Source organism: Oratosquilla oratoria, chromosome 1, assembly GCF_046742065.1.
Source record: "Oratosquilla oratoria isolate Oo_2021 chromosome 1, ASM4674206v1, whole genome shotgun sequence".
Classification (NCBI taxonomy): Eukaryota; Metazoa; Arthropoda; class Malacostraca; order Stomatopoda; family Squillidae; genus Oratosquilla; species Oratosquilla oratoria.
This window is the reverse complement of record NC_134777.1, coordinates 52,062,237-52,082,236: the sequence shown is the minus strand read 5'-3', so window position 1 is coordinate 52,082,236 and position 20,000 is coordinate 52,062,237. Positions and strand designations below refer to the sequence as shown.

Below are 20,000 nucleotides of genomic sequence, written 5' to 3'. Positions count from 1 at the left end.
CGAAGAAAATTGTATTCATGGAAAGGAAATTCCACCCTTAACGTGTAACGAAAAGACTAGATTGCGAAATTCGTACCAGAATTTATAAAAGCTTGTGTTTATATCTTTCAAAAGTTCGAAGCAGAAGCAATGTATGAAACTGCAATAGGCTACTACTTCACTTTCGCATTGGTAATATCAATTGCATTAGGGCGATTTACTCTCATCCATTGTGAAAAATGAAAAAGAAAAAAACAACTGTGATTAAGAGAACTACGTGTATGAGAAGCGTCAAGATAATTCCAACAAAACAAAAACTTACTGGAGATGTAAATTATTTTATTCAGGTTCCAAGGCCTGAATTTACACGCCCTACAACTGTGTTGAGCTGACCTAAATTTTCCAGTCAGTAAATTTGATGCGCGATGCAGGTCATGCGGGTTGTGCAATGTTAACAAAAGTACTGATAGCAGGTGCTACACAGCCACTTCAGGAAGAAGATAAATCACAATTGCCAAATCATGACACGCTTTCTAGGACTCTTCAAGCCTAGCGATGTACTGCTTTAAGATGTTCTGCATTTCCAACATGTCGCACTGGATATTCTAATATTTGCAACAGATTCTGGCTTGAATGACTTATCAACAAAGTAACTCGTTGGATTATAATGGAACGTTCAAAGCTTCCCCAAATCTCTGGGCCCAGTTTTTTACGGTTCATGCTGTCATTAATGATTTGTGTTTCCCACGTGTGTCTTTGCTTCCTAGTAAGCAAGAAGTCTTTCTGACTTTTTTTTTTTAGCTATTCTTAACCTACTGTGCGTTCAAATAGTCAACCAGTTCAATGCATTATGGATTTTGAGAAGTCTGTACTCAATGCAATCTGCAATCACAGGAGTTTTTCAAACCACTGTAGCTTCTGCTTGTTTATTTCATTTTGGCCAGCCCTGTAGGCGGAAGATATGTGAAAGTTGTAAAAAAAAAAAAAAAAAAAAAAATACAGCAGTGACCCTTCTTTTGCCCTTAGAATACAATGTCTTAGTGTTATGGAATATTTTCCGCTTAAGGATGTTGATGCCTTTGAGTTTCTTTCTGATTATGAAGCTTTAAGATTCGTTTAGATAAACACCAAAGCAAGATGCTGTAATGCCTGCCATTTAATTTATATTATTTGTTTATTTGTTTGGTATTACTTGCCTGTTTGTTTATTATCATTTTATTATTATTTATTATCATTAATCTGTCCATTTGTTACTATTTACTATTTACCTGTTTGTTTATCATTTAACTTTACCTATTTATTGATTCATTTTATTTATTATCAGTGATATTATCATTAGTTTTATTTATTTATTTATCGTTATTATAATTCTTTCACATCCGACCTATTTATGGACCAAAGGGTTTTTTGTCGTCATGCTCCTCCTTTGTAATCCTTTGTAAAAGTAAAACAATAAAATCTAAGTTTATTCTAATTTGTTGTATAAATTATTACCTTATAGTGCTTTTGGGTAAAACTTTCTTGGGTGGAATTGTACATGGGTGAAATTTTCTTGGGTGTGATGGAAATTTCAGGTAACGCCCGGATGAAAACTCAGTGCTCATATAAAGTTCAATCTACGGGTAATGGTGTGACCTGCACACATACATACACACACAAATTATTGCCCACCAGAGTTTTAGTACCAGCTGATTGTGATGCTGAAATGCATAGATGCTGGAACTTTCAGTTTTGGGAGTGACTCGAACTCGGATCGCTCAACATACGATCGAGCTGTGTGTGTGTGTGCGTGTGTGTGTCTGTGTGTGCGTGTGCGTGCGTGTGCGTCCCTGTGTGTATGTGTATTTACATAGTTGTATCATACGGGAAGGGAACTATGTTTGTAGTGACCCGTCTTGTATCTTTCAGCATCTAGTTTGTTCTTAAATTCTTGTATGGTTTTTACACACTTTGTTGCCTCGTCCAATTTGTTGCAGACATCCACCACTCTGTGTGGGAAACTATTCTTTTTCAGATCTCTTCTATAACTATCATTTTTGAGTTTCTTTTCATGTCCTCTTTTTTTTTATCCCACTTTAATAAATATTTTCTGTCAAGGACTTCCATGCCTTTCATGATTCTGTAAATGACCAGTAGATCTCCTCTTTCTCTTCTTTGTTCCAGGGTTGGTAGTTCCAGTTTGGACAATCTTTGTTCGTATGTCAATTTTGAAAGTGTTGGTGCCATCTTTGTCTTTGCTCTTTGGATTCTTTCTAATTTCTTTATATTCTTTTTTTGTGCTGGGTGTTCATAGTGTCACAGCGTACTCCAATCTTGGTCTTATCAATGTGTCTAATATTTTCTTTAGCATTACCTCAACCAAGTAGTTAAAGGCCACCTTTATTGATCTTAGTAAATTGTAGGTTTCTCCGACTATTTTGTTAATATGCCTGGCTGATGACATGTCATTGTTAATAATTACTCCTAGTCCTTTTCCGAGCTAACTTTTTTAGCTTCCTTTGTACCAAATTTATATTGCCCTGATATTCTACTTTTACTTTTTCCAAACTTCATTATACTAAATTTCTTGATGTTGAAGTTCACTTCCTTTTTAGCTCTATTCCCAGATTTTTTCCAATTCTCTCTGCAGTGATTCACAGTCTTTTTCTGTACTTAATTTCTTTAATAGTTTTGTGTCATCTGCAAAGAAGTTTATATAACATTCTACACATTCATTCATGTCATTCATATATATATGTCAAACATTATCGGAGCTAATGCAGAACCTTGTGGGACTCCACTTATCATTTTTCCCAGGTTGAGTTTTTGTGTCTAAGTACCAGCCTTATTTTCTCCCGTTCAAAAAATCTTCAATTCACTTCAATAACTTTCCTTGTACATCTCCTATTATTTCGGGTTTTCTTAGTAGTCTTTTGTGTGGTACTTTATCAAATGCGCGCGCGCGCGCGTGTGTGTGTGTGTGTGTGTGCTAGTTCGTGCGTGCTTATGTCTTCAAAGGTTAAAGTACTTTCTATTGGTCAGATAATGCGAGGTGTGAACTCTCATCCAAAGAGTAATAACTGGTGGTCACGAGTCCACCAAGTGCTCCATTGCCTTGGTAATTCACATCCATACGCACAGATGCAAAGAGAACATTCCACAAGAATGTACATTCTTGTGTAGTCGGCAGAAGGAAAAACGAAACCTGCTGTGTAAACTCTGGGGCTTATCACCACTAGGAGCAACATGGACGGAAGTGAGTCTCATGTGACGGTGGAGGACGTTCAGGCATGCAGAATGTGGACAAGTGAGTCAGGTTCAGGGGAATGTGTTTATCATGGCAGTTGTAGAGTCAAAGAGACTTGGTGTCAGTCGCATTATTTGTTGGGGACGGACGCTCTTAGATTTTTTATTTTCATTATTATTATTATTATTTTTTGTCTGAATCACGAGAACTTGAGAAGCTTCTTCATGATTAAGGTCTTCCATTCTTTTATAAATGAAATGTATGGTCGTGGATTTTGTCTTGATATTTGAAATAGTCTATTCGAGGAAGTGTTTTACCTCTCATGAAATTATTTAACTTGAAAAAACTATTTGTGTTTAAGTAGTTTTGTTGTGATTCAGAATAGTTGTATCGTGTACAGGATTACTCGCATTTTTACTTTTTTTAACTACCATAGCAATTGGTATAATTTGGTTGATTGTACTTAAGTATAGAAAAACGAACAAACAAAATATTTATGGGAAGGTAGTTTCTACTTTAATCAATTTTTCTAAATTGTTGATTTGATTAACTTCACATCGTATTTGTATGATGTACTCTAATAATTTATACGCTTTTTGAAATATGAAGATACAAAAATGAATAAGAACTATGCTATTCCAAGACAAATGGTGTCAGAAATTTTTATCAACATCTTCAGGAATCACATATGAATCCTGGTAGTCGGGTTTGTAAGACAGCGCCCCATAAGCCTTATGTATATATCTGTCCAACAGGTGTGTACAGAGATCGCCAGAGCTCGCACCTGCTCATTAATATTTGAACGAAAATAAAAGGAAACAAATGTTGTTGGTGTCAATGACTTCGTAGTGTCGAATGTGATACACATGAGAATATAATTGTAACTAAAAAAAATCAAGGAAAACCGTAAATTGTAAACATCTTGATCACATATGATAAGACCTTCCAACAGAAAACAAATGAAGAGGAAATGCACAATCATCACATAAAGCAACCACCGTTTACAAATAGACGTGTATATGATAACGTGATGTACAATAGTGTTCAGTTGATATTTTGGGTCGGTGGGGTAGGGAGAGGGGGAGGGGAGGAGAAACACTTTCGGAAGGAGGGTCACAAAGAACAGGACTGTCAATTGCAATCAATGGTGGAACAAATCAATCAATATGATAGAGTGATATACTCAAATAAGAATCAATCTTAACGCTTCCTCTCTAAAATTAGAAATAATTTGGCGACAGTCAGGGTAAAGTAAATAACTTATTGAGAGGAACCCAATCCTTTCGTTACAAATTTTTTTTCCTTGGCTGAATGAAATAGACTGGCGTCAGGCCAGAACGAAAAGTATACCTTGTCAACGCAGCAGAAGTATTGAAGATTGTTATTCACGGACAGTCAAGGGACACTCCCTCTATCTCCTTCCCCTATCTCCTCAATCCTCCTCTTTTTCCTCATTTTCCTACTTCTCCTCTCCATTGTCTCTCTCCCTCTCTTTATCGTTCTCTTTTCTCATCCTTATCTTCCCTTTTTGTCCATAATTCTTTCCCCTATTACCCTTTCTCGCCACTTTTAACTCTTTTTGTCTTTTGTTTTTAAACCTCTCCGTATCTTTATTTCTTGCCCCCACATCTAATTTGTCGTTATTTGTAACTTTATTTCCTTATTTTCTCTCTTTTTATTTCCTTTTATACACCATTTCCTTTCCTTGACAAACATTGGTCGCACTCCTTTATTATCTCTTTCTCATCTTTCATCCTCGTAACGCCTAATTAATCATCTCAACTTTCTTTGCACCCTTTCTTTCCACCACCCCTGTCACAACCACCAACAACAAAATACTCAGACAAAAGATAGCAATGTACCCCTTGCACCACACAATACACCCACACAAGAACAAGAACATATTCATACCCAGATCACAAAACAAGTTCTTCAAGACAGACCACCAAACTCAGTCGTCCCCCCCCACCCACCCCCAGCATCGGCTACGGAGTAAAATCACTCCCACGAGAAGCAACAGATACCCTGGCACGCTTGCGTTCATGGCACCATCCAGCACTAAGACAGTATCAACACAGAATAGGCTTGGCCACAGAGTCAAATTGCCCTATAACACCTCGTTTTACGTTGAGTATTCCTAGACACCAACACAATATTTCTTCCTTGGGTGACGTACGGTCCTGTATGATGGCCGTTGGCGGTTATCTGGGAATAGTGGGTCTCCTGCAAGGAGACCTGGGGCAACGGACGGATTGATATTTATTCTTTTCAATTCTCTCTCCTTTACTTGCCATATTTATTATGAATTCTCTCTCTCAGCATTAGTTTTTCATTTCAATTTTTTTCCTATCTTTTTCAGCTTTTCCTCCACCTTTCAGTCTGGTATATCTCATTAAGTTAATTATTTGTTGTTCACCTTCAGTTTTCGTTATTCCTAATTCTCTTTCTTTTCCAATTGTCTCTAACTGATTTTCCTCGCCTCACCCATTGTCCTGTTACTGTTTCTTCTTTCCTCTTATTCTTTTATCCGTTTTACTTCCTTTTTTTCATTTAGTCTTTGTTGCATTTTTTCTATCTTCTTCCCTCCTATCTATTTCTTCCGCGTCCTTTCGCTCCATTTTCTCTTCAATTTTCTTCTTTTTCTTCCTCTTTGCCGTTCCTTTCCTCCTATTGTCCCTCCTATCCTTCTAGTGTCCCTCCTCTCCTTCTTGCCTTCTCCCTTCTACCTTCTCTTTCTCTTCCTCCTTTTATCTTTCTTCCCCCTCTACGCCTGCTTTTCTTTCTTCTTTCACCTCACCCTTCTCTTCTTTTTACTTCTTTCTCTAATGTTTTCACTTCCTTTTTCTCTTTCCATTATCTCCCTCTTCTTCCTTTCTATCCTCCTCATTTTCCTGTCTTCCTCTTCCCATTTCTTCTTTCCCCTCCCCCTTCCTCCCTTTTCATCCTCCCGTCCTCCACCTCTTCCTCCTTTTCTCTCTCCTTCTCCCCGTCGCCTACTCCTCCTATTCTCCTCTTCCTTCCCTCCTTCCCCTCCTCCTCCTCCTCCTCCTCCTCCTCCTCCTCCTCCTCCTCCTCCTCCTCCTCCTCCTCCTCCTCCTCCTCCTCCTCCTCCTCCTCCTCCTCCTCCTCCTCCTCCTCCTCCTCCTCCTCCTCCTTCTCCCCCTCCCTGAATATTCCTACTGGTGGCCTGTTCCCGGGTCGTAAGCCACAGGTCAGTGCCACGGCATAGTGAGTCTTTGATTAATGACACGCAGGAGACAAAGTTGCCCGTGGCCTGCTGGGGTTTAAGGTGTTATGAATTAATCATAAGAAATCATCAGGTATATGCAGGGCCAGGGCAGACGGGTGTATCCCAGGGACGGGTCCGACGGAGGACTATCGGCCTTATGCTCCCGTAGGTATAAGGGAGGGAATGGGTTAGCCGGAGGTGATGTGGGATAGGGCCCCCCCGGCCAGCCTCGGGACGTGTCACTTTGATAGCCGGGTCGAGAGAGGGAGCGGGGGCCATTAAGCACTGTCATCGTTTCCCAGATAAGAAAGGGATCCCCGTTACCTTCATCCTTGTCCTGCCACCCTGGTACAGTGTCACCCGTGTAGAGGTGACACCCTTGTGTGTGTGTATTTATGTGTGTGTGTGTGTGTGTGTGTGTGTGTGTGTGTGTGTGTGTGTGTGTGTGTGTGTGTGTGTGTGTGTGTGTGTGTGTGTGTGTGTGTCTGTGTGTGTGTGTGTCTATGTGTGTGTGTGTCTATGTGTGTGTGTGTATGTGCGTGCGTATGTGTATGTGTGTGTGTGTGTGCGTGCGCGTGTGCGTGTGTGCGCGCGCGTGTGTGTATGTATGTGCGTGCGTGCGTACGTGTGTGTGTGTGTGTGTGTGTGTGTGTGTGTGTGTGTGTGTGTGTGTGTGTGTGTGTGTGTGTGTGTGTGTGTGTGTGCGTGAGTGTGTATATTTAGATTTAAGCCGGTTTTATGCAAACGACTCAACACAAAGACATCCTGTCTCTATTTGTATTTCTAGTTCTAAATCTTTAATCCTACGAAGATGTGTCCATGCGCTCGCGTCTGTTTGATCAGTGTGTGTGTGTGCGTGTGTGTATGTGTGTGTGTGTGTGTGTGTGTGTGTGTGTGTGTGTGTGTGTGTGTGTGTGTGTGTGTGTGTGTGTGTGTGTGTGTGTGTGTGTGTGTGTGTGCCCGCGCGTGCGTGTCAATGTAAGAATTCCCTTAGCGTTTAGCATACATACTTATGCGATGCTATTGTGCAAGGAGCCTTCCTTTATGTATGGTGTGTATAGGGTCGTTTTTATTAGAATGGTAACATTATCATTGAGTCACCCTTGACTAAGGAGCATCTGACATTATTTGCAACGTCCCCCCGAGCGTGGACGGGTCACCCTTGAGTCCAAATGTGACTCCCTTTTTTAAATGGAATGACACATCATTCCCGGGGTAGGATAGATGTGACAGTGCCTAGGATGGGGTCTTGGGTGCATTATCAGCGTCCTTGCGACATCTTGGTGTGTGTGTCACATTATTCCACATGATGACACTTTTGTTGACTAACGTCACCACATGTCTCGACAAGGATCTTCTACAAGAACTGGAATCCTCAAGATTAGATTTTGTTTTTAGTATTTCGTGTATATTTGTTCTCATGGCTGACAGGACACATTTTGTTCAACACTTTATTTGCCCAAAGGGCGCCACGTATCTTAATGAAATCATCCAGTGGCAGCTAGAAGAAGAGGATGAACACAGTTTGGTTGTTACGTGAAAAAACTTTCACTGATTAGATGATAAAGTAATGAATGAATAAATAGATAAACAGACAAATAAATGAATAAGTAAATAAATACGTATATATATAGATATATATATATATTTATATGTATATATATATATATATACATATATATATATATATATATATATATATATATATATGTGTGTGTGTGTGTGTGTGTGTGTTTTCATATGTGTATGTATATTGTGTGTATTTATATATATATATATATATGTATATATACATATATATATATATATATATATATATATATATATATATATATATATATATATACATGCTTACATGTACATTTATAACCAGCGTATTACAATAATCATGTTTGCGAAGGTGTTTTCCTTATATAAGCAAGATGGTAGATGTACGAAGAATGAAACACGTCGAGGCCAAATATTGGTGAAAGCTTTAACTGAGATAAGTTGAGCCCTTCGCGATATGGGGCTTCTCTCAGCTGAGTAAGGTTGCCTGGTGACAGCCAGAATGAAAGATGTATGGTCGAGATCACGGCCAAGTGTTAACGCCCCACCTCATCATCCTCAGAACCCACTTGAATGAGATCGGCTCCTGCGTCAACTCAAAACTCGATGGAAGTCCTCAAGAAACGTCGGCGAGCTGAAGGAGTTCGTACGTTGAGGATCGTCTTGACACTTGACGTCATCATGTCAAAAGGGTGAATCACCTTTTTGTCAGTTTTTGGCTTTTATAGATTTTTGTTTAAATGAAGATAGACAACTGAAGGGATTAAGACTACATCAACGGTGATGTCGTCTCGTCTTGCTAATGCTAGATGAATTCGTTCAAATTTGTGGTGGAATCCCATGCAGGAGCTGAACTTTTCCAGTGAGGTAGCTAGTTTAATTATTTACCTCCGGCTAACGCCAGGTAATTCTAAAGAGAATTCAAAGAAAGCTCAACCTCGATATGTTGAAAAATCTTGATTAATATCTTCCAGCCAAATGGTTAGTTTAATTATTTTGTTCTGCGCGTGTAAAATCTCTTTGCCAAGGTTGCAGAGTACTAGTTATTCCTCAATCCCCTTCCCCTTTCCATTTCTTCCTCTTCCTCCTCCTCCTCCTCCTCCTCCTCCTCCTCCTTTTCTTTCTCCCCCTTCGTCCTTCCCCATCATCTTCTTCTACTCCTTTATTGAATCTGTTCTTGTCCCCGCGACTTTATGCTGACGAGCTTCTCATTGTGACATACTTCTTTTTTTCTCTCTCTGCAGAAACCTCCATACATGGTAACTTTGGGATTTCTTTGTTCTGTCGCTTTTGTTTCTGCATCTGTAGAAGCATATCTTTATTGAGGCACGCTGTGTTTGTATACAAAGAATATTGCCCATAATTATTTTTTTGCTAATTTTTTTTTATTTGATACTAAATATTACATTTTTCTTATTACCTTCCTTTCAATGAGACACGCAAATCTATCGCCTTCGCGATAATTACAAAAGGAGAAAGAAAACACTATGTATAACCAAATTTGACCGTAAGCTTTGTGCTCATTTGAATCTTTTTCTAGAAAAAGCGGTCAATCTAGGTTGGAAATAGACTAGCCACAGACACTACAATCTGTAGTCTGTTTATCTTAGCTTGGCGGAGATTTGATGTATACAATCTTATTAAAATACACACACAGGAAGAAAAACAAACAAACAAAAACAAAAACAAAAAGAGTACGTATGTATGTATGTATGTATGTATGTATGTATGTATGTATGTATGTATGTATGTATGTATGTATGTATGTATGTATGTATGTACGTATGTATGTATATATATATGTGTGTGTAGGCATTTGCGTCTAAACTAAATATGCACGTAATCACTTAACTATTTATGCAATTGTAGTATACAGAATTAAGAGCTACACTCCTAAAGTCCTATTTATTTCTCTAATTATCTTACCTAGTCTTGAATGTTGATATGTAAACACACACACACACACGCACACACACACACACACACACACACACACACACACACACACACACACACACACACACACACACACACACACACACACACACGAGCACAAAGAAAAGCGTCATCAACATGTCGGGCTTTGTTTATAGGTGGCGATCTATTGTTCTTTTATTCTGTTTCTCTCCCCGGTATGACGATTTTACTTGCTAAATCGAGAGGAACCTCCAGTCCTTATCGAGCTCAACAACAGGAAATGGTTTCCCTCGTCTGACTGAAGTCGACTGTCACTAGCCAGAAAGAACTACATAAAGACGTTCTACTTCACCCATGGGTTAATTAGGCTTCCACCAAAACAATATTTTTTCCCTTTTGAAGGGAGTATTTAAAACATTCCTGGGTCCACGAGAGCTAATGTCAGAGATTAGAGATCAGTAGAGTATTTTCGTGTCAACTCAGAACTCTCTGTCAACCGATCGCATAATGATGAACCCCTTCGCTGCCGAGAGGAGAAATGCCACACGGGGGCTCAACAAGAAGGGCCCCGGCGGTAGCCACAGTAAAAAGGAAAACGCCACATGGTAAGCAAGAGGGGAATACCTTCTTCACCATGGTTTTAACCTTTATGTATATTATTCTGACTCAAGGTAGATAAATTTACTCGTCGAGAAACCTTTCAGTACCGAATCTACGTCCTTGGCTGAATAAAATCGTAGAACATCAAACAGGAAAGGAACAAAGGGCGTTAACTTAGTAGAGATTAATTGGTCTTAACCTTGAACCTAGGTGACATCGATTCATCTGGATGAAATCCTATGAAACTGGCCGGAATGAAGTTGTTAAAGATCTTCAACGTATCAAAGAGGTGAAATTTAAGTAGCAAACAAAAAGTCTAAACTCTTTTCACGCTTTGTGAGTTCATTGTTTTTGTAAAAAGTAATCCAAATAAGGCAAGTAAAAAAAAACACAACTGCGGTGACATCAATAACATAGTAAATAATAATCCAACTATGACAATTTTAATATGGAGTTTTCAATGCCGCCTTAACTAGTAATCCAGCTCTCTAGACTTTTTCTCTCTTTTTTTTTTTTTTAATACAACTACTAAAACAATAGTAATCTAAAGTATTTGAGTTTAAATAAATTTTCAACCTCACTCTAGATAGGGGTGAAATTCTGTGAACTGACACTTGTTTCCCAGACAGGATCCTAGATTCTGACTAATAGATACGTCATGTGTGTTTGTGTACGTTTGTTTGTTTGTCTGTATATATATATATATATATATATATATATATATATATATATATATATATATACATATATATACATACATGTATATATATATACATGTGTGTGTGTGTGCGTGTGTGTGTGTGTGTGTGTGTGTGTGTGTGTGTGTGTGTGTGTGTGTGTGTGTGTGTGTGTGTGTGTGTGTGTGTGTGTGTGTGTGTGTGTGTGTGTGTGTGTGTGTGTGTGTGTGTGTGTGTGTGTGTGTGTGTGTGTGTGCGCGTATGTATGTGTGTTCGCGCGTGTGTGTGAGTAAATAAAGTCGAATGAGAAAAAAGAAACTAAGACCAAAATTAATACATGATAAAAAGATTGGTGGAATGACAGACAGACAGAAGCAGACAGTGAAGTGGATGAAGAGAAAGAAGAAAAGGAGGATGAGGAGAAGTACGAGAAGAAGAAGGAGGGAAGATAATGAAGTGGAAGAAGAATAGAAAGAGGAATTGAGGAAGAAAGAGGAAAAAGAGGAAAAGCAGGAGGAAGAGTATGGAGGAAGAAGAGGAAAAGGAGGAAGAGGAGTAGGTGGGGAGAGAAAGGAGAGTGCGGATAAGGATGAAAGGGGGAAATATAAAAAGGGGGGAAGAAAGGGGAGAAGAAGAGGAGGAAGAGGAATGGGGAGGAGGAGGAGGAGTTCGTAGACGAGTTGAAGGAGTAGGAAGACGGAGCGGAGGAGTGAAAAGGCCAAGGAGATGGAAGATATGAAGAGAATAGATAAATAGATAAACACATAAACATATTGATGAACAAAAAATAGTTAAATAATCAAAGATAGGCAGATAAACAGATAAATATGTGAATAGGTAAATATATAAATATATAAATAAATAGATAAATGAATGAATAAAGAAAGAATGAAGAAAAAAGAGAAAGAAGCAAAGGTAAAATGAATAAATAAATGAGAGAAAGAGGAAAGTAAAGGAATAAAAAAAAGGAAATGGGAGTAAAGAATTAGAGGAGGAATAAGAAAATAGAAGAAGAATGAAAAAATGGTAGAAGTAAGAAAGAAAAACAAAACAAAATGGAAAGAAAAAAATAGAGGAAGGTATGTAGAAAAAAAATAGGACAGGACCCATGAAAGATAAATTATATGAAAATTAAATAAAAAGAACTGCGTTTCGGAATATGAATGAAGATGAGGAGCAATGGAAAAATAAAAGACGGAGATAGAAGAGAGAGATGGATGGAAAGAGAGAAAGAGAGGGTGGGGAGGAGAGGGAGAGGGAAAAGTAAGACGAAAGAGGCGATAGGAAAGTCGATGTCAACTATTCATGGGGATAAAGTCTGGCCAAGACGTATGAATCTGCCTCACAATGGCTTGGGGAGTTGCTTGCACTCGCTCAATCGGCCAACTTCATTGTGGTGTGGTAGAGGCACGGAGCTTCCAACATATAACTAATACAAGGACAGCAAAGTAAAATGTTAAGGTGTGTAAGCATTAACATCGTCGTTTATTTAAGGTGTTAGGGTTTTTACTCCTTTATAATTGTTCTATTCTCCCAGCCTGATTGGGGTTCCCGTGGTATTACCGTGTAAATAGACCCAAATATTTGAAATATTACATAACGCTCTCCTCACTGCACTATTCGCAACTACTGGTAATTGTATAGATGGGCCAAAAAGTATATTCTAGTTTCCTAGGAACAGAGCACGACTTCATATTCACAAGTATCATTCCAGAACATCTGTCTTTTCTACTTTCATCGAGTTTCCTACTTGTCTCGAAACGTAGATCTGACATCATTCAAATAATACTTCAATGATTATTTCAGAGCGATCTCCTCTACAATTCATATCTCGCACTCTATCCCTCTCTCTCTCTCTCTCTCTCTCTCTCTCTCTCTCTCTCTCTCTCTCTCTCTCTCTCTCTCTCTCTCTCTCTATATATATATATATATATATATATATATGTATATATATATATATATATATATATATAAATATATGTATAAATGTATATGGTATATATACATATATATATATATATATATATATATATATGTATATATATATATATATATGTATACATATATATATATATATATATATATATGTACATATTTATATATATATATATATATATGAGAGTTGATGAAAGACTATTGGGATGGTTTGGAGGCATGGAAAGAATGAGTGAAGAAAGATTAGTAAAGGAGGTGTGGAAGATAGAAGTAGAAGTGGACATGAGGGGGCGACCAAATATGAGATGGATGGATGGGGGAGTGGATTTTATGCCTTTGTTTTTTGGCCACCTCCCATGTAAGGGGGGAAAAGCCTTTGGTGTATGTTTCCCCGTTTAAAAAGAAGTATGAGAGATGGAATCTCATTATTTCGTGTTTTTTTTTTCTAGAAGACGGCACCAAATATTCAATAATCTGAGAGACTTACCTGAGGCTGATAGTGTGGCGGCATCTTGGCCACCGCCTCCCTGTACACACCAATGGCCTTCTCGAAGTGGCCATCATCGGCCAAGAGCCTTCCGAGGTTGAAGAGCGCCGAAATCTTTGTGGCCTCATGAGTTCGAGGATCCTTGAGCCCAGAACCGTCGAGCTGAGAACAGTGCCGGTAGACTTCGGCAGCTTCTTGCTTCTGTCCCAGGAGGCCGAGAACCAATCCCAGGTTTAAGTGCGCCACTGGAAAGATAAAATACAAACCTGAAGAAAATGAAGGAATAGAATGATCTTTTTCATTCTATTTTGACGAAATGCGTGCAATAACATTAGCGAGAATGACAAAAAAATTTGAAAAAGATGCAATTCGGTTTGACTGGAAAAATACAATCCCATTGTTTGGCAAAAATAGTAAAGAAAACCTTCAAGACCAGACAAAATGACAATAGAAATAAGTAACAACTTTGTTAGGGGACCCACGGAGAAGAAGAACATATTCTGATGGAAAGGAAACTGGAAGAAAAATGTGACCAGTAACTGGACAGTACCTCGTTCTCAGCTCTCAGCTGAGAGTCATACGCTGACTCTTCGTAAAAGGTTAGTGGGAAGATCTAAACTCTTCAGTGGGACTGAGAGAATGGGAGGGAGAAAAAATAGAGTGAGGGAGGAATGGAAGAGAGGAGATAAGGAAGGAAAGAAGGAAGAAAGGAGGGGAGAAATGAAGGAAAGAAAGAAGGAAGGAAGGAAGGAAAGAAGGAAGGAGAGAAGGAAGGAAAGAAGGAAGGAAGGTAAAAGGGGGAAGGAAAGAAGAAAGGGAGGAAGGAAAAAAGGAAGGAAAGAAGGAAGAGAGGAAGGAAAAAAGGAAGGGAAGAAGGAATAGAGGAAGGAAGGAAAGGAGGAAGGAAGGAAGGAGGGAAGGAAAGAAGGAAGAAAGGCAAAAGGGAAGGTAAATGGGAGCAAGGCTGAATAGGAGAGAGAGAGAAGGGAGAAATGTTAAGGGAGGGAGGGAGGGAGGAAGGAGGGAGGGGAGTATTTCTTTTCTACACACTAGAATCAGAGAAGAGAATTGAAGAAAATAGTAATGAAGGTAACAGAACACTAATAGTAAACAAACAGATAGATAGGTAACCAATCAATTTATGAATAAATGGAGATGAACGAATAAGTCGAATATTGAATAAACAAATAAATGAATAAGGACGGTGGGGTTAGAGAGGGCGCACCGAGGACAGCAAGTGGGAGGGCCATGACTTAGCACCATTAAGTTTATGTTAATAATGCGCCGAACCAGACGGTAGGGTCCGGGGAATGGGTGGGGGGACCCCTTGCAGAGGAGCATTAAGGACATTATAGGGACCACTAACAGCACTCCCACCGCTGCCACCACCACCAATGCCATCAACATCACCGTCACTGTCATCATCATCAGCAGCAGCAGCATCACCGTCACCGTCACTGTCATCATCAACAGCAGCAGCATCACTGTCACCTTCATCACCACCACCGTCGCCACCGTCTCCACCTCCACCTCCACCTCCACCACCGCCGTACAAACGGGAACGAGAACAACAAGGACGGCAACAGTAGTAAGAGGATGATGAAAAAAAAAAGAGGAGACAAAAAAAGAAAAAAGAAAGGGGGAAGAAGGAGGAGGAGGAGGAGGAGGAGGAGGAGAAGAAAAGTAAAAAAAAGAGGAAAAAGAGGGAGAAGAAGAAGAAGAAATAGAAGAAAAAGAAGAAGAAGAAGAAGAAGAAGAAGAAGAAGAAGAAGAAGAAGAAGAAGAAAAAGAAAAGAGGAGAAGATGAAGAAGAAAAAGAAAAAGAAAAGAGGAGAAGGAAGAAGAAGAAAAATAAAAAAGAAAAGAGGAGAAGGAAGAAGAAGAAGAAGAAGAAGAAGAAGAAGAAGAAGAAGAAGAAGATAAAAGAGACATGAAAAAGATGAAGAAGAGAAAGGAGAAGAAGAAGAAGACGATAAAAAAAGAAAGAGAAGAAGAAGAAAAAAAGAAGAAGACAAGCAAGAAGAGGAAGGATATAAAAAAGAGCATCAAGACTATTCATTCCAGGATACCTACAGTATGGGAATAAAAATAAGTAGAAAGAAAAGACGAGGATGGAAGTGAATGAGAAAGAAAAAAGAGAAGGAGAAGGAAATAAAAAAAAGAGAGAGAGGGATAAAAGAGAAGGAAAAAGTAAAGAAAAAAATGAAGTGGAGAAGAACAAGAACAACAAAAGAAAAGAAAAGAAAAGGTATGATGAAGGAACGAGGAGACTGAGAAAGATGAGATGAATTTGACGGTCAAGATGAAAAAGTAGGAACGGAAAAAGTGGAGGAAAATAAGAAAGAGGAAATATACGAGGACAAAAAGCATTAGTAGGAAGAAGGCGAGAATACAGAGAGGACGGAAATGGAAGAAATGAAAAGGAGAAAAAAGAGCAGAAAGAAGAGGAGGGGAAGATGAGTGAAGAAATACAAAAAGGTAGAGAGGAAGAAGGAAAAGGACGAGTGGGAAAAAGAATAGAAGAAGAAGAAGAAGGAGGAACAGTGAAAGAAGAGAGAGGAGGATGATGATGAGGAAGGAGAGGATGAGGAGAGAGAGGATGAGGATGGGGATGAAGAGGAAAAGTGATGGATGTGGACGAATGGGGAGGGATAGGAAAATTAAAATAAAAAGCTGGACCAAGAGAAAATAAAAAAGACGACGATATGAAAAAAAATGAGGCAGTATATAAATGGAAGATATAGAAGAATAGAAGTAAAGGAAGCTGAAAGGCAAGTCCTCAATGACGTCATTTTAGAGGCCACGGTAGCACATCAAGTGGTGCAGCCATGATGAATAAGCAAATAAAAGGGAGGAGAGAGAGAGAGAGAGAGAGAGAGAGAGAGAGAGAGAGAGAGAGAGAGAGAGAGAGAGAGAGAGAGAGAGAGAGAGAGAGAGAGAGAGAGAGAGAGAGAGAGAGAGAGAGAGAGAGAGAGATAGATAGATAGATAGATAGAGAGAGAGAGAGAGAGAGGGGGGGGAGGAAGAATGTGGCTTATTATCTTTATTCCAGGTATTCGACGGTCCGTGTTCGAGGCGGCTCTGCACCGCATTGGTCCGAGTTTTGAAAGGTGAGATCATGATTCGAACATTTAGACCTAATGGGGGGTGGACCCACGGCTAAAGATCTTTTGGTATCAGCCAGAACTAAGACATTAAACCAATCACTCGAGGCTGATTGAGATTTAAAGTCTTTGAGGACAATAATTTCTTCATAAGCTGAATCAAATCTCATGGCGTCAATCATAATTAGATAATCTAACCTCAGTGGGTACCATGTCGAACTCATGAGAATGTGGTCACGAGTGTGATTCCCGAGACCCGCTGTCGGCTTCCTGTGTTGATTCCCAATAGCCCTGGCCAGGTGAGGAGGCGATCCAAATATCGGCCGCAAGTGACAGAGCTTGCCCTACCTGAGGTTTCTCACTTCCCTCTTCGTGAGTGTTTTTTTTTTTTTTTTTTTTTTTTTTTTTTTTAGAAAGGAAGAAGGACATAGAACAACCCTACACACAGACAACACAGGAAACTGTCAAGTGGAAGGGATTGAGGACCGTTGTCCTTTACCTTGGGAACTCGGAGTAACTGAAGGTGCCAATTGTTTGGGTAATCGTTAAGTCAAAACTCCGCAAGAACGAATTTAAAGAATTAAAGATAGTTAAATTTGTTATAATTCCCTTGGTACCGTGACGCACGCCCAGTAACTCTAAACTACTTAGGGAGATGAAACTAGGTTAATCTGACTGGGGAGAGAGGACCCCAGGAATGGAGCAAAGGGGGGCGTGGAGAGTTCTTTATGATATATGGAGACGAGTGTGGAGGATGAGGGGGAAGACTTGCAAATGAAAGTTGAGATGGAGGTGGGAGAAAAGGCAGTGTGCAAAGGTACTTACTCGCCATTCGGGGACGGAACTGAATGGCTAGCTTATATTCGTGCAGTGCTTCCTCGTATCTCTTCTGTTCCTGGTACAGGATTCCTCTGCAAGAACAGAAAGACAATGTTGTTTTAGTGTACTTCATCTTGTGCACAATATCAGTGTATCTTCTTATTAATTAGATATATATATATGTGTTTTGTGTGTGTGTGTGTGTGTGTGTGTGTGTGTGTGTGTGTGTGTGTGTGTGTGTGTGTGTGTGTGTGTGTGTGTGTGTGTGTGTGTGTGTGTGTGTGTGTGTGTGTGTGTGTGTGTGTGTGTGTGTGTGTGTGTGTGTGTGTGTGTGTGTGTGTGTGTGTGTGTGTGTGTGTGTGTGTGTGTGTGTGTGTGTGTGTGTACATGCCGTATTGTAGATTTATTTGCTCGTGTGTAGGCAATATAGATGTACACTGGTATAAAGTCTTCGCGTCAAGGGACAAATACATACAAACATTATCCCTTCCGCGGAAAATTGAACCAGGAATAAATATTGTAGACTGATAATCGTGATTATACATACTATATATTCATCCCCTAAGTGAATAAGATATTTCCCTTTCTTGAATATCACTCTGCTTTTAGCTAGAATGAGCATAACAATGATTCTGTGCAGTCAAAGGATTAACTGAGATAAAGTCAACCGTTGGGGTGCAAGGGATCTCCCTCACCTGAATTTAGTCATCTGGTAACAGGCAGAACAAAGATAATTAAGTGAATCTACGTTGTCAGAGGGCTAAGAAGACAGATCCCCTCACCAGAAAAACGTACACCCACATCAAACATGGTCCTCTAATTGGCCTCGTTAAAGAATGAACAGAATCATTACATTTACCCCCTTCAGCACTGTGACCATTTTATTATTATTCTTTAATTATCATTATCATTATCATTAAAGTCATATGAGTTCATGGAACCAAGGGACTAGTTGGGGAGTCAAGTAGGAATCAACTTAGTCCAGAGTTCTCCCTAAACTGAAGAAATTCGTTGATGTATTAAAGTGATTATCTAAAGTACTTGACGACCAATACTCCATAAAGACGATAAAAAAGTGACCATAGACATCACCTATGCCCTATGTACTCAGTCAGCCTTAAAGGTAAGAAGTTTATATACTTACAAATTATAATGCACGTCCGCCATGTTGGCTCGATAGGACAAAGCCTTTTTGTAGGCTGTCTCTGCTTCTTCCTTCTTTCCTTGCGAACTCAGGATGTTGGCGAGGTTCCCGTAGGCTGTTCAGAGGGAGAGAGAAAAGACCATCTTCAGTAGGGCGTCAGAAACATATTCAACTCTACATCACCTCCTCCACTGTCTTCTTCAGAAATGGATAGATCTTGGCTTTAGACTACAAAATGAGTTTAGATGCTAGAGGGAGGAAGTGCAAAGGACGGTAAAATTTATAGAAATTAGGGCCTGATACAAACCAAATAGATTAAAGTAAATGTAAAAGAACGTGCGGATTTGAGTTTTACATTTTTAAAGCATCACACCAAGAAATTAGGTAAAACACACACATACACACACACACTCACACACACACACACACACACACACACACACACACACACACACACACACACACACACACACACACACACACACACACACACACACACACACACACACACCAGTTGGCTAGTGATCACAAAGTAATTGAGTTCGAACTAAAAGAGGAAATTTATTGAGAAAAAACGAGAAACACAGAAAATGAAGACTAATGTATGACAAAACGGATTTTGGGAAACTCAGAAAATTCTTTCAAAAAGCGAATTGGGAAAACTTTTTTAATGAAGAAACTCAGATGCAAGAGAAATGGAGGATATTCAAAGAAATCTATAATGAAGGAGTGGATAAATACGTACCAAAACAAAAACAGGAAAAGGTGTACATTAAGTGCTGGTACAACAAGAAACGTCGTGAGGCAAAAGATAGAAGAGACAAAGATTGGAAAAGATGGAAAAAAACGGCTAAGTGGCAAATATATATCAAACTAAAAAACGAAGATGTGAAAATACGCAGGAAAAAAAAAAGAAGAAACTATAAAAAAGACAATAGACAAATAAGAGGATCAACCTAAATTATTCTACACATATGTAAATAGTGAATTAAAAAATAAACAGGAAATAATAAAACTACGTCAAGGGAATATACAGAAGATATAGAAATGGCTGGAATTATGAACAAACCTTTCAAATCTGTATTCACAAACAAAAAAACACACAATTGGGATGAAGGAAAGGGAGAAATATCCCCCCAATGAAAGAAATAATTGTGACAGAAAGAAATATGGGACCAAATAATCAACCTTGATGTCAGAAAATCACACGGCCCGGACGAAATTGAAAACTGGATACTAAAAGAATGAATAGATGAACTAACGAACAAAATATATAAGATAATAGATTGCTCACTCAAAGAAGGAAAGGTACCACAAGACTGTAAAAATACCAAT

General features: G+C 39.1%; 1 protein-coding gene across 2 annotated transcripts in view; it reads right to left on the bottom strand.

Annotated features, from left to right (window-relative positions):
* LOC143021393 (protein O-mannosyl-transferase TMTC2-like) overlaps window positions 1-20,000 on the bottom strand; it is a 481,373-nt gene that overhangs the window by 53,190 nt on the left and 408,183 nt on the right. For both annotated transcript variants that reach the window (XM_076179223.1, XM_076179940.1), the window contains exons 5-7: window positions 18,666-18,780; window positions 17,528-17,613; window positions 13,599-13,843 (exon numbers count right to left, since the gene is read on the bottom strand). In XM_076179223.1, the coding sequence (XP_076035338.1) occupies window positions 13,599-13,843; window positions 17,528-17,613; window positions 18,666-18,780 (446 nt within the window). The remainder of the gene's footprint in view (window positions 1-13,598; window positions 13,844-17,527; window positions 17,614-18,665; window positions 18,781-20,000) is intronic.